This window comes from Tupaia chinensis, unplaced genomic scaffold, assembly GCF_000334495.1.
Source record: "Tupaia chinensis unplaced genomic scaffold, TupChi_1.0 Scaffold147123_1, whole genome shotgun sequence".
NCBI classification, from domain to species: Eukaryota; Metazoa; Chordata; class Mammalia; order Scandentia; family Tupaiidae; genus Tupaia; species Tupaia belangeri.
Genome location: NW_006206975.1, coordinates 642,295 through 657,897, shown reverse-complemented (window position 1 = coordinate 657,897; position 15,603 = coordinate 642,295). Strand labels below are relative to the sequence as shown.

Here is a 15,603-nt window from a genome sequence, read left to right as displayed (position 1 = left end):
TTTTTGCTATAGGGCACATGCGCTTGCCAGACAGACAGAGACAGAGAGACAGAAAGCGAGAAATCACCCCCCAGGGGGGATGGCCACACCACAATCCCTTCTCCTCTGTTCTCCTCTTGGGATCTTGGGCACGCACGCACATGCGCCCGGCATGAGTTTTAAGCCACCCAGTCTGGGACGTGAACCGCGGTCGACCACGTGGAAGTCCAGCGACATAGCCATTACGCTAACTGCTGGTCCCTCTTAGTACCCTTTTGTAATAAAAATGGAAGAGCAAGAACAATACTTGGCTGTAACCATGTCCTAATAACCCTTTGAACTCCTTCACAGAATGGCTGACAGACTTCAGCAGCGCTCTCTTACTTTTACCAGTCCTCATCCAAGAACAGTCTTTCAAATAAATAAACTACAATTAGAAAGGCACTTGGTTTTATTGATTATAAAATTCCCAGGCCAGTGTTGTGGCTTTCCTTTGGCAGTTACTCTACTTTGAAGTTAAACTTTCTTGATAAGACCAGGGTTTCTTTTAAAGGTTAATCCAAAGAGCATTGGCAAACAATCTGTAAACAGTTGAGGTAACAATTCAGTGTTTGGGCCAAGGTTCTGGGTAAGTTCCTGTGTGTGTTGGTGGTTTTATTTTGTCCATCATTGCCTAATATGCCTGTGTGTAATGTGTAGCCTTTTTATCCTTGTTCTGAGGATGAAGGAGGATGTACATCAGAAATATTTTGGGGGGAACCAGCAGTTAGTGTAATGGCTATGTCACTGGACTCCCACGTAGTCGACCGCAGTTCGTGTCCCGGACCCGGTGGCTTAAAACTCACGCCGGGCGCGTGTGCGTGTGTGCCCAAGATCCCGAGAGGAGAATGGAGGAGAAGGGATTGCGGTGTGACCATCCCCCCTGGGGGGTGATTTCTCACTTTCTGTCTCTATGTCTCTCTCTGTCTGGCGAGCGCACGCGCCCTACAGTGAAAATCTCTCCAAAAAAAGAAAAAGGAAAGAAATATTTTGGGTGTGAAAGGTGATTAATGGAAACGTGGGAGGGATATGTAGGGCATGGATAGTTTAAAATTCCCGATACCTTATCTTTCTCAGTCCTCCCAAGAGTTTTTGATCTGTGTCAGCTATCCATCTGTAAGATATTTGCCTAACTTGTATCATGGATGACTTAACTCAAGATAAAATTTCCTGAATTCTTGTTTTGCTTTTGATGAAATCATTCAATTTCCCCACTCTGTAAAATGAAGATATTAGACTTACTGCTAGATCTAAAATTTGAAATTCCATATTGTTACAAAGCTCTTTAATCCCCTGAAACAATTCAGAGGAATATCATGTCTACTTTTATAATGAAAAGACAAAATAAGCTATTTCCACTCAGGAAAAACACAACCAAAAAATAAATAAACCAGTCTGAAAACTATAGATGGTAGCAGGAAACAGCCGCTTCCAGTCACTGATCTGCCACTGCTGTGGTCCAGACAGGCTTCAGGTCCCAGAATTCCAGTTTTAAGACTAAACTCCTTTGTCATGTGGTACTGCATATTAAAAATAAATTTTTATGACTTGAACCTTTTCATAAGTGATTTTTTTTAAGAATTATTTTGTTTAACTGTATTTACTTATTTTTTAAAATTTGACCAGAGAGTGACAGGAGAGAAAGAGAAGGAAAGTGAGAAAGCAAGCCTCCAGGTCTGGGACTTGAACCACAGTCAGCCATGTGGGAGTCCACCACCCTTAACCACCACACCACCTGCCAACCCCTCATAAGTGATTTTCAACTTTATGGGTTTTTTTTTTTTGCCTTATTTATTTATTTATTTGCATTTTCCCACAAACATTTACTTTACATATCAAAAATTTTTGCTCACACCCCACAGTTCTTGACAGTTAATATATAACTTTTTAAATTTCCAAAAAACTAAAATTTAAAGATAACTTTCAAAATATTTCTTATAATTTTGTGACCCTATAACAACAGAGACAGTATGACTCTAAATTTTTTTGAGAAAATATTTACATGTCAACTACTCGAACTGTTGAGAAAAAACGCCTCACACACAATTCACACGTGAAACTTCCCAACTCAATTCTGCCTACCAAGTATTCTGTGATATAACATCTGCTTGCAAAGATCAGTCTCTTTTTCTTCCTTAAAAGTCTTCCTCAAGGTAATCCTCTGGTTGTGGCTGCTCTTTTGCAATCTCTACTGATTATAATGCTGGGCTGGAAAAGTCCAGGTTATTTTATGGTACAAATTCACTCATATAGATTCTCTAATCTCCTCTGCCAAGCAGAACTCTTTATGGTGCCAGGCAATCTTCCCAAGAGCTTCTGTTGGGTTTCTTGAGATCTACCTTAGTTCATAGTTTTCTGGTAATATATTCACATATGACATTCTAGTCAAAGCCCTGGCAATAACAAGTATTTCCAATTTCTGATGCAAGGCAACAGGTATTATTAAACGTATGCAGTAACCTTTCTGCCACAAAAAAAGAATACTCACAAATATTTTCCAGTTCCAGAGGGTCAGGAAGGGAGAAAAGTTTGTTTCAGCTAAAAAAAAAAAAAAAAAAACAAGCAATCAAGTAAAAAAAATTTTAACAAATTACTGAACCTATCAACAGCTCAGAAGGAGCAAAATCCTCAAATCTGGAAAGTAAAGCATAGTAAAAAAAAAAATCTGTAATGTTTTAGTCAAAAGTCATATTATTTCACCAGGTCAGTCTCATGTATTCAATCTCTCTTCTGTTGAATTTGTAGTGTTACTGTGTTCTGATCTTTCTGTTTACATCCTGGAAGTTAACATTCAACATTATTATTGATATTTCTGGACTTGTCCCTAGGATGTTCTTGGTTGCTCTTTGTTCTATTATTTCTGTCCGTGTGTCATTAGTTTTTCTAATAGAGCACTCCCTTCAGAACTTCTTGAAGAGCTGGTCTGGTGTTGGTAAATTCTTTCAGTTTTTGTTTATCTGATAACATTTTATCTTTTCTCCCCATATGAAGGATAAACTTGTCCAGTATAGTATTGGTTGAAATTGGTTTTCATTTAACACTTTGAATATATTTTCCCATTCTTTCCTTGCTCACATTGTTTCCAATGAGAGGGCTGCTTTTAGCCTGATGGGATATCCTTTGTAAGTAACTTTACATTTCTCTCTTGCCAATTTTAGTATCTTGTCTCTGTCTGTAGTTTTGGCCAGTCTGGCTATGATGTGCCTTGGAGAAGATCTTTTTGGGTTGATTCTGTTTGGGCTCCTTTGTGTTTCCTGGGTCTGGATATTTAAAAGCCTCTCTAGGTTCAGATAGTTTTCTTCCAGGATCTCATGGAATATGGTATCAATGACCTTACTAGGTTCTTCACCTTCTGGGATATCAATTTTCTTGATGTTTGAGCACTTAATGGTATCTGTTATTTCTTGTATACTATGCTAATTTTGGGGGGTGATTTTCTGTCTTTTTGGTGATTTTTTGTAGATCAGAGGTTTTGTCCTCAGCAACTGAGATTCAATCTGCATGGTCTAATCTGCTTTTAATACTTTCTAGGGAGGTTTTGATTTTCTGTATTACAGCCTTCATTTCTAAAAATTCTGTTTGATTTCTTTTTATGGTATGTATTTTTTCTTTCAAATTGTGAAAGAACTTCCTCACCTCCTGGAACTTGTCTCTTTTTTTCTTGCACCTTCTGGAATTCATTGTCTCTCATCTCCTGCATTTTGTTTAGTTTTGTTATTATGAATATTCTGAATTCTTTATTGGACATTACACAAGTTCCATTGTTCTGTCTGTGGACAATGAAAGGTTGTTCTTTTCCCTTGGGGAGAGAGGCTTTCTTGGTTTCTCATATTTCTTGTGCCTCTGTGGTGATTTCTGGTCATCTGCTGGATTATACATTTCTTTCTAATTTCTTGCAGTTAATTCTAAGTGTTCAGAGTTGTGCAGGAGGAGGTGATCCTTTCTCTCTTTGCAGTTCCGTTTCCCTGATGCTCATTAAGCAACCTGTACTTTTGACTTTGGAACTGGATATTACAAAGGCCTCACAGTGTTTAGGAAATAGGTGTACCTGGTCTGTGCTGCAGCGTTTCAACTGAGAATTCAGAGCCATGTAGGAGGAGTTGAGCTGCACTCTTCTGCAGTTCCCTACTTCTCCCTTCTATTCACTCTGAAGGTTCTCTTCTCTGAATTTTAATCATTTGGTAGTGTATTCACTTTTGGCTAATTGCTTAGAAAAGGTTTCTGCAACTGTAAGATTATATGCTTCCCTTTACTGTAAGGTACTTCTGTGACAATTTCTCCCCTTTACTGTGTTTTGCAACATGATACCCACAGAAAGAGATTTTGAGTTCAGATTTATAAAGAGAAGTTTCTTCCTTCAGGCAGCAGGTTAAGGGTTGAAAATTTCTATGACCCTGTATGAGCTTTTTTAGGGTATGGAAGATAAATAGGAAATAAAAAGAAAAAGAGGAAACATTATTGCCATACCCCACCAGTTTTATTGTCTTGGATGATTTTTTTTGTCTGCTAGGAATATTTATATACTCATTTTCTCATTTAATTTTTAGGGAATATCCACCTATCACTTCAGATCAAGAGAGACAACTCTACAAGAAAGATTTTGACACTGGCCTACAGGAATACAAGAGCCTGCAAGCAGAACTTGATGAGATCAATAAAGAACTCTCTCGTCTGGATAAAGAACTAGATGACTATAGAGAAGAAAGTGAAGAGTACATGGTAAATTTAAACCAGATATTTATATGTTACATAGAATTTGATTCTAGTCCATGAAGATATAGTATATTTTATACTAGCATTTATAAAAAAAAATAGCCTTAGTAATTATCCAACTATGACTCCGTTGAAATTGGGTCTTGGAAGAAAGTTTTTCCAAGGAAAGAGTATACTAGTGTAGTGCATGTGTGCATGCCTGGGACCCTGACTCCTGGTGAGATGGAGAAATGGCTGGGACCAGCATTTGGCCCAATGGCTATGTTGCTGGGCTCCCATGTAGTCGACCATGGTTCGAGTCCTGGACCTGGTGGCTTAGAACTCACGCCGGGTGCATGTGCGTGCATGCCCGAGATCCCAAGAGGAGAATGGAGGAGAAGGGATTGCGGCATGACCATCCCCCCTGGGGGGTGATTTCTCACTTTCTGTCTCTCTGTCTCTCTCTGCCTTTCTGGCAAGCGCACGCACCCTGTAGAAATACCTCTCAAAAAAAGGAGATGGGGGAACCAGCAGTTAGCGTAATGGCTATGTTGCCGGACTCCCACGTAGTCGACTGCGGTTCACATCCCGGACCTGGTGGCTTAGAACTCACGCCGGGTGCATGTGCGTGCATGCCCGAGATCCCAAGAGGAGAATGGAGGAGAAGGGATTGCGGCATGACCATCCCCCCTGGGGGGTGATTTCTCGCTTTCTGTCTCTCTGTATCTCTCTGTCTGTCTGGCGAGCGCACGCGCCCTATAGCGAAAAAAAAACCTCTCAAAAAAAAAAGGAGATGGAGAAATGGCAGAGAAGGGATTGTGATGTGATCACACCCTGTTGAGGGGTGCAATTTCTTCCTCTTTGTCTCTCTCTGGTGAGCACATGTTCCTCTGGCAATTAAAAATTTAAAAATGGGACCAGTAGATAGTATAATGATTACGTTGCTGGACTCCCACATAACCAGCTCCTGTTCACGTCCCAGACCTTGAAGCTTGAAACTCACACTGATATGTGTGTACCCAAAATCCCAAGAGGAGAATGGAGGAGAAGAGATTGGGTTATGGCCACCCCCACCCCCTGAGGGGAAGATATTTTCAGTCTCTCTCTTTCTCTCTGTCTCTCCAGCAGACTCATGCACTCCATAGCAAAAATCTCTCTCAAAAAAAATTACAAAATTACAAAGCAAGAGTCTATCTTTGTACCTCTGTCTCTTCCTATTTAAAAGAAAAGAGCAAAATTTTCCATTTATAAACATAATACATTCTTTTGTAAAAACTCAATACAGAATTGTATACAGAAAACTAAATTACCTTAAATCTTACAACCCCCAAAAAATCCTTTTCAGCAAAATATTAGCTGTTAACATATCTTTTCTGGGCAAGCGGTAATGTGATGATTAAATAAGTTGGATCCCACATAGCTGACTGCGTGGTTTAAGTCCCAAACCCAGTGGTCTGAAAAGACCACCAGGCATATGTGGGTGCATGCCCTAAGAGGAGAGTGAAGGCAAAGGGATTGCAGCATGGCCATCCCCTCTGCAGCATGCTTTCTTACTTTATCTCTCTCTTTCTCTCTCTCTCTCTCGTGAGTGTACATACCCTCTCACAAAACTTTAAAAACAAAACCAAAAAACCCTAAACATCTTTTCTGTGGCTACACAGCGATGCAGTGGTACCTCACCAGGAAGGCACAGGAAGGGTTCTGAGTTTACATCTGGAGATACACCTGAACATGTCAGTGATCAGGGCTGACTGAGGCCGGGAGTGGATCATGGCATGAAGACACTGTTGGGGCTTACTGTATGTCTGTCTCTGTCTCATGAAAGAAATAAGTAAACTTAAAAAAAAAATTCCTTAAAAACAAAACAATCATCCTCTCCACATAGTCTGCAGTAAGAAATCATCTTCCATGTTTCACTTACATCTTTCCTACTTTTTTACTCAATAATAGTTCATGGTTATCTCCCATTTCCCTCCCTTGATGGGCTGTCTGTGGTAGTGTTGTCCATGTAAGCTTACTCTTTTTAATCCACCCCATCCATACTATATTTTGTATACATGCTGGAATTTATATAGATACACTTCCCTTTAAGGGGAAATTAGTTCCTTCCTCCCATTTATTTGCTCATTTATTTATTTGTCAGCTTATTTAAGCATGGACTCATGGATAGCTTCCTTATACTTTAAGTTATAATGCAATACTACTTAATTTTGTGGCTCAAATTGTTCTAGCTTTGACCATTGGAAAGGCTTTCAGTGGCTTCCTGTGTCTCTTTTACATATGCTTATCATCGTGGATTTTTTCTTTTTCTCTGTTTTTAAAATTTCTTCCATGAGATAGAGATGGACAGCACTCTCAATGGGTTCTTCACAGAGTTCCCCCCCACCTCAGTCAGCCCAGAGTATGGTCACACATGTGCCCAGCGTGTACGGGGAGCCCTCTAGATGCAAACCTGTGCCTTTCCCACGTGTGTCTAGTGTCATGGAACGTGGCGTTACAGCTGCCACTGCTGCCCTCCTTTCCCCACTATTTTCATATCCTTTTTGGCACTGCTTATCTTGTATTCATTGTTTCTTCTTTTTAGGGACAGTGAGAAAGCACCCACAGGGGTGATGGCCACGCTGACATCCCTTCTCCATTCTCCTCTTGGGATTTTGGTCAGGGACACCATGTACCCTGTGTGTTTTTCAAGCTGCTGGGTCTGAGACTCAAACCAAACAGTCAGCCATGTGGGATCCAGTCGCCTCAACCACCAAGCCACCAGCTGGCCCTATTTCCTGGTCTTTTACCCAACAATAATTAATGGGTATTATTCATGTCAGTAATAAAAATATACATTAAGAACTTTTGCACGTTAACACGTTTGTACAATTTTCAATTTTATGGTTGCATCATAATTTTTTTGTTTGCTTTTGGAGAGGTTTTTGCTATAGGGCACGTGTACTCGCCAGAAAGAGAGAGACACAGAGACAGAAAGCAAGAAATCACCCCCCAGGGGGGATGGCCACACTACAATCCCTTCTCCTCCATTCTCCTCTCGGGATCTTGGGCACACACACACACATGCCCGGCATGAGTTTTAAGCCACCGGGTCCGGGACGCGAACCGCGGTCGACTACGTGGGAGTCCAGCAACATAGCCATTACACTAACTGCTGATTTCATTATTTTTTTTCCTTTTATTTTGGAGAGGTTCTTGCTATAGGGCGCATGCACTTGTCAGAAAGACAGAGACAGAAAGCAAGAAATCACCCCCCAGGGGGGATGGCCACACTACAATCCCTTCTCCTCCATTCTCTTCTCGGGATCTTGGGCACACACGCACACGTGCCTGACATGAGTTTAAGCCACTGGGTCTGGGACTAGAACCGTGGTCACCTAAATGGGAGTCCAGTGGCATAGCCATTACACCAACTGTTGGTACTGGTTGCACCATAATAAAGAGACATTCTTGGGTGGGCTTTGTGACCTGGTGGTCAAAGCCAGCCATACCGTCAAGGCCTAGACCCAGGAATTTGAGAGATATATGAGGCGTTACATGTATGTGCATGCCCAAGATCCCAAAAGGAAGGAGAGATGGAGGAGAAGGGATTACAGCATGACCACTCCCCATGGAGGGGGGTGCTTTCTCTTTTCTCTGTCTCTGTTTCTCTCTGGTGAGCACATGTGTCTTCTAGCTGGGGGGAAAAATCATCCTCTGTGGATAGATAACATACATCTCTCCCACGCTAGTAGTACCATTCTACACTGGTGAACTGCACCATTTTTGCATTCTTGTCTGCTTATCTACTTGGAACAATTCCAGAATGTGAAATCGGTGAGTCAGGGACCAGCAGATGGTATAATGGTTACGTCATTGGATTACCACATAGTTGACCGCGGTTTGAGTCCTAGACCTGGAGACTTAAAACTCACACTGGTGTGTGTTCATGCTTGCCCACGATCCTGAGAGGAGAGTGGAGAAGAATAGATAGTGGCATGACCATTCCCCTGGGGGGTGATTTCTCACTTTCTGTCTGTCTCTGTCTCTCCTGTAAGTGCACGTGAGACAAAATTTCTCGATTTTCAAAATTTCTCTATAGCAAACATTTCTCAAAAAAAAAAAAAGTGCTGAATTAGAGAGCATGCAAACGTTTAGACTTCTGTTGTGAAACTACCCTTCAGAAAGATGATAGTAACTGCATTCCTCCTTGTAATGCACTAGAGGGCTCATTTGACCCACATTTGTCCTTGAAAAATTGTTGCCTTTGTGTCCCAGATATTAGTAATTAAACTGTTTTCATCACTTCATTTATTTATCATAACTTCATATTCATTTTATTAAATACTTTGCCATGTTCCAGTTAAGGTGAGCATTTCAGTTTTTGAAGCTTTGCTTCTTATATAGTTTAGTTTATCTATTGTTTTCTTTTATACTTTCTGTATGACTTTGCCTTCTCAATTTAGCTTATTATGTCTTTGATGATGTGAAAGTGCAGAGTAGAAAGATAAAACCCTGTTCTCACCCTCAAAGAATGGGAATTCTAAGAGAGAAACTAACATCTAGACAACTTAGGCAGTGTGATTGATGCTGTATTCACATTTGATATAGAAAGTACAACTAACTGCTCAGGGAAGGAATGAAGTCTGCTGAAGGCCTGGAGAGTTTAGCAGGGGCTTCCCTGAGAGATAGCCATTAATAATTTCACCAGACAGAAGGGTTAGGGAAGGTATAGGATTATAGCCATAAGGAAAACCGTAGAAATAGCATGTCCAGGGGCCAGGTGGTAGCCCAGTGCTAATGCAGCTGGACTCACACAGGGAGGGTCCTGGGGCTGTGTCTGGGGACCTCCCTGAGCACACCATATGCCTGCGATCTGGGCCAGCTGAGACTGGGGTGGATTGCAGTATGACGATCCTCTGGGGGATCTGTCTGTTTTTCTCTCTTGGAAGAAATAAATAAACTTTCAAAACATAATATCTAATTTTTTAAAGGAATTGCTGAAGATGGGTACTAAGACTGAAAAGATAGGAAACTAAGTGAGTAGAAAAATTAGTGGGTAGCTCAGACAAGTTTTGGGGTGATATGTGACCTGGTAAGAGCTGTACTTTGTAAAGGATCTTTCTAGTGTCCGTGTGGCACATGGACTGGCATGGGGAAGAGGAAGGAGCAGCAGAACGGTTACCTGCCTAGGTAAATGGAACATGAAGCATTCGCAGGGGTCTTTGAAAAGTTAATAGAAAATGCATATTATGAAAAGCTGTACATGGATATCAGATTTTTTGTGTACCAAAATAAACGTCTACTTTAATTTCATTTTTCTACAAATTTTTAAAAGTCACCTTGTATAGTAAATGTCTCTTCACTGGAGTCCTTCAGGCCTTCCTGGTGACTGTGAATTTTTGTTTCTTTCTTTTTTTTTTTTTTTAATAAGATAGTTGCTATAGGGCACATGCACTTGCCAGAGAGACAGAAAGCAAGAAATTACCCTCCCAAGGGTGATGGCCATGCCTCAATCCCTTTTCCTCCATTCTCCTCTTGGAATTTTGGCACGCACGCACATGTGCCCAGTGTGAGATTTAAGCCACCAGGTCCAAGACTAGAACTGCAGTCTACTACATGGGAGTCCAGCAATGTAACCATTACACCATCTGCTGGTCCTGAATATAATTCTTCGTGTCTTTGTCACAGGCTGTGATTTTTTTTTTTTTTTCCTGAAGAATTATATCAGGAATGTTACTCTTGAAAGTCTTGGGACCAACAGATGGCATGGTGGAGTCACTGGACTCCCACATGGCTGACTGTGATTTGAGTACTGACCCCAACTGTAAGAAACTCATGCCAGTCATGTCGGTGTGCATGCCCAAGACCCTGGGAGGAGAATGAAGGAGAAGGGATTGTGGCATGACCATCCTCCTTGGGGGCAATTTCTTGCTTTCTCTCTCTCCGGAGAGTGCATGTACCCTATAGTAAAAATCTCTCTTTAAAAGAAAAAGAAAAAGAGAAAGAAAGAAAGAAAGAAAGAAAGAAAGAAAGAAAGAAAGAAAGAGAGAGAGAGAGAGAGAGAGAGAAAGAGAGAAAGAGAGAAAGAGAGAAAGAAAGAAAGAGAAAAATGCCTCACTAAATATATTCCATTGTGCTTCTCATTAATAGGCTGCCGCTGATGAGTACAATAGACTGAAGCAAGTTAAGAGAGTAAGTACCTGGAATATAAGATTTCTTGTAGAAGAACTTTTCTATTGCACTTTCCTTTAACATTTAGAATAAGTATTAGTACCTTGTTACACAGGCACTGAGTATAGATCAAAGGCCCTGTTCATTTTGAGATTTATAAATGTCCCTGTAATCTCAATTTTAGTTGTCTACAACTATAGCCACTACTGATTCTTAAAACTTTTTTAAAAGTTAAAGTATACATACAAAAAATGTACAGATCCAAGTGTACAACTTGGTAAATTTTCACAAAGTGACCACGCCCCTGTGTATCTGGCCCCCATTTCCTGGTACCTCGGTAACCCCCTCCCTTGTACTCACTTTCACTTCTCATACTCCCCACAAAGGGTAACTGCTGTCCTAATGCCTACTAGCATAGATGGGTCTCACCTGTCTTGAACTTTAAGTGGAATCATACAGTAGGCATGTTGTGTATGGTTTCTTTTCTCCAGGATTTTATACGTAAGTTCCATTTATGTGTGGGCAGTTTGGTTCATTTACTTTTATTCCTGTGTAATTTTTATTCATCCATTCTCTTGTTAATGAACATCTGGGTTGTTGCTAATTTTTGGTTTTTACAAATGATGTCGCTTCAAACATTTTCGTAAATGTTCGTGTATTAGTTAGGTATACACTTAGTGAAATTGCAGGGTCATTGGGCATGTGTGTATCCAACCTTAGTAGATACTGTCAAACAGCTTTCCAAAGTGGTTGTGCCAGTTTACATGTCTACCAGGCAGTACAGACTCCTCTTGCTCCACATTCGTGCCAACCTTTGGCATTATCAGTCATTATTGACTTCAAACATTTTTTGTTTTTAAAATGTTTTATATTGTTGTAAATGACAAAGCATTGTAATTTTAAATAAAGAATATTTATATAGTAGCAAAAAGGGCCCAGCCATAGCGGAGTCCATAGCTTAGTAGTCTGAGGCCCCATGAGAGGCCTAGGTTCCATTTCTGACCCATTCTAAAAAGCTGGGAAAGAATTCCTCAGGCAGAAGAGTTATGGGAGGTGCATATCTGTCCCAGCTACTGAGGAGGCTGAGGCAAGCAGCATTGTGAACTCAGACCCTGTCTGGGAGATCATACACGGTGATACGACTGTTGTCCCAGCTACCTGGAAGGCTGACACAGGAAGATTGCAACACAGGAAAGCCTTCTCTAAAAAACAAGCACACACACATGGGATCTGGCAAGTGGTGTGGTTAAGGGTGTTGGACTCCCACATGGCTAACCATGGTTTGAGTCCTGGACCTGGTAGCTTGTTTTCTCACTTTCCCTCCCTCCTTCCCTCCCCTCCTCTTTCACTCCATCCCTCTCTGATCAAATTAAAATAAGTAAATAAAGTGAAATAAAATATTTTTAAAAAAAGAGAAAAAAGCACACATACGAATGGCCAATGTTGCATTTCAAATTCCAGGCCCTGTGGCTTAAAAGCACATCAGGAAAAAAAAAAAAAAAAGAAAAAGAAGCACACCAGGAACCAGCAGTTAGCGTAATGGCTATGTCGCTGGACTCCCATGTAGTCGACCATGGTTTGAGTCCCGGACCCAGCGGCTTAAACTCACCCCAGCCGTGTGTGTGTGCGTGCCCAAGATCCTGAGAGGAGAATGGAGGAAAAGGGATTACAGCGTGGCCATCCCCCCCTGGGGGGTGAGTTCTCGCTTTCTGTCTCTCTGTCTCTCTCTGTCTTTCTGGCGAGTGCATGTGCCCTATAGCAAAAAACCTCTCCAAAAAAAGGAAAAGAAAAAGAAATAACACCAAATATGTGTATATGCATGCCCCAAATCATGACAGGATGGAGAAATGGAAGAAAAGCAATTGTGTTGTGACTATGCCCCATTCAGGGTGCTTTTATATCTGTTTCTTTCTAGGAAGTGCATATACCCTCTGGCCATAAATGAAATTTCTTGGTCATTTTACAAATTTTCATAAACGAGTGCATCCTTGGTAAAATTCGGGTTAGAAGATATGACTGTACCAAGAAAATTAATCAGCTGTCTATGTGGTGGGGATACTGCTAGGTACCTTAAGTATATTACTTCATTTAAAACTCCTAACAAATACTATATGATTAATGTTTCTTTTTGTTCATGTCTGTCTTCCTACTAGACCTGTTTTTATTTTGACAAATTTATGTGATTCATTTTTTCCCTTTTTAGTCTGCAGATTACAAAAGTAAGAGGGATTATTGCAAGCAATTGAAGAGCAAATTATCACATATCAAGAAAATGGTTGGAGACTATGACAAACGAAAAACATAAATGGCAGGTGCCATGCTGCTCGAGAAATTGCTCAGTATCTGAAGTATCTGTCTGATGTCTCTGCAATGTCCTCAGAAGACAAATGACTCTGCACTCTAATCCAGGAAGCCAAACCTTTGTGATCGTACAAAGTTTTGGTAGCTTTAATCAGTTTAATATCATCAGTATTGAAGCATTTTTTAAATACCTTTTGATAATCAACTGGACTGAACACTCCGATTAAGGATTTTACGCTTTAAACATTGGTTCTTGTACTAAGAACAAATACATTTGAGGTTTCTAAACCTTGACGGAAGGCCCTGGTGTGAACCACGTTATGAACTTTCATATCCAAGGCAGTACTGTCTTCATGTCTAATTGTGATCATTAGCATAGGGATCTTTTAATCCTCCCAGTAACCCTTTAGATAACGGTTATTTATAATCCTTTCTTTTTTAATAAGGAAACTGGGTCCCCCACAGGAAAGTTTCTGAAGTAAAACTGCTGTTTTCTAGCACATGGTTTTGGTTAAGTCTCTTTTATCAGTCCGTAAATAATGAAGTCCTCGGCCTTTCATATTTTATCTACTCTGTATACTGTGTTCTACCAGCATCCCTATTGATTTTTTTCTGTTATGTAAATGGTTAAAAGAGGTTTATCTTGTTTTACATCATCCTGATAATAAAGATCATATCAAAGTAACGTGTAAAATTCAAAGATTGTAAATATATATTTACTTTTTAAAAATCAAAGTTCAAACCTAGTGGTTAGAATTGTGTGTGTTTTTAAATACATCTTATCTTCCATGGTTTATGTGCATTTTTTTAACCAGATGTTTTCATTATATCAGAGTATCTGATTACATTTATAATTCAATTGTGATTTGAATTGTATCTTATAGAAATGTTCAAGTTGTGTACATATTTTTAAGGTATAAGTCTGGTGTTTTCTTTCTGTGACATAGCTGTTTGATACCATTAGTGCTGTTAATATGAAGCTGTGGAACATGACACTCAGGAGTTCTATCTGTTGTAGTTTTAAACTATTTTGGGTGCTGAGCCAGTTGGTAGTTTCCCAGTCTTTTGGCTCTAGGAAGGCTGATGTGTCTGGAAATGGAATGTTATACCAAATAGAACACCAAACAATTGCAAGTGGTGCCTTTAAATCTTATCACTGTTTTTTAAAATTCAAATTCTTATTAGTAAAGTAAAATTAGTTGGTAATTCTGTGCTAATCAAGTTGATTATGATCACCTGAGCTTAGACTCTTTCTGAAAATCTTTTGCAAAATATTGCGTCCTGTACAACAGACACTTAAGTATATAGTTTTCTGTATGCAAGCATGAGTTATTTTTCAAAGATAAGCTTTTGAATAATGTTTCCCTTATAACACTCATTTATTTCTTCAAATTGAAGACATTTTTAACTTTCTACATGCAGCACATGCTTCATACAAAAGGCATTTTATAGCTCTCAAATTTACAAAATATGGAAGGAGTTATGTGTTAGGTTTTTAACTCCTGTTCTTCGAAATCAAATACTTAGTTTATGAAGGCAAGTTTGCCAGTGTTTTCACAAAACAATTCAGCTGGGACCAGCAGTTAATATAAAGGCTATATCGCTAGACTCCCATGTAGTCAACCGTGGTTCGAGTCCCAGACCCGGTGGCTTAAAACTCACACTGGGTGTATGTGCGTGCATGCCCAAGATCCCGAGAAGAGAATGGAGGAGAAGGGATTGCAGTGTGGCCATCCCCCCTAAAGGGGGTGATTTCTCACTTTCTGTCTCTCTGTCTCTCTGTCTTTCTGGCGAGTGCCCATGCCCTATAGCAAAAACCTCTCAAAAAAAAAAAAATCAGCTGCATGCAGAAATGAAATAGCAAGAATTTGTCTGGTAGAATGAGGCCATAAAATAAAAAAAAATTTTTTCAAATGTGCTTACACTAAGACCACCTTAGGAAGCCAGCACTAGGGTGTTCCTTTTGATGCTGGCATTAACTAACTGGATGTAGCTTAGAAAAACCAATCTAGCATGTTCCTCTTCTAGAAAATAAGGTTAGATTGCAGACTCTCTTCCATTTGCTGACCTTGTGTAGTTCCTATGTCTGTAGTTCTTCTTTTAATTATAAACCATTATTCCATGAAGCTTGCTGTGAAAATGTGGTTCATCTTACAAAGGTTCCCTGCATAAAGTCATGCCCTATATGTGTGATTTTGTATTAAAAGTGGATAGGGTTGATATTTTCATTTTGAAGATTTTAAAGATACATTGAAAAGTATAAATATATATGTACCCGCCACCCAGAAATAACAGGTGTTATTGTTTTGTCATGTGCTTTGTATTTTTTGAAATAAAGTCTACCAGTATTTATAGTATCTTAGTATGTTAATAGTTAATATTCTATACCGTTACACATATGTAAGTGAAATTTCATTTAATCCTGAACAGATATTTTAC

The 15,603-nt window shown here is 39.8% G+C and overlaps 1 protein-coding gene across 2 annotated transcripts in view; it reads left to right on the top strand.

Annotated features, from left to right (window-relative positions):
* OCLN (occludin) overlaps positions 1–14,807 on the top strand; it is a 75,891-nt gene extending 61,084 nt beyond the window's left edge. For both annotated transcript variants that reach the window (XM_006169513.3, XM_006169512.3), the window contains exons 7-9: positions 4,566–4,737; positions 10,843–10,884; positions 13,067–14,807. In XM_006169513.3, the coding sequence (XP_006169575.1) occupies positions 4,566–4,737; positions 10,843–10,884; positions 13,067–13,168 (316 nt within the window). In that variant the 3' untranslated portion in view covers positions 13,169–14,807. The remainder of the gene's footprint in view (positions 1–4,565; positions 4,738–10,842; positions 10,885–13,066) is intronic.
* Positions 14,808–15,603: the final 796 nt, after the last annotated feature.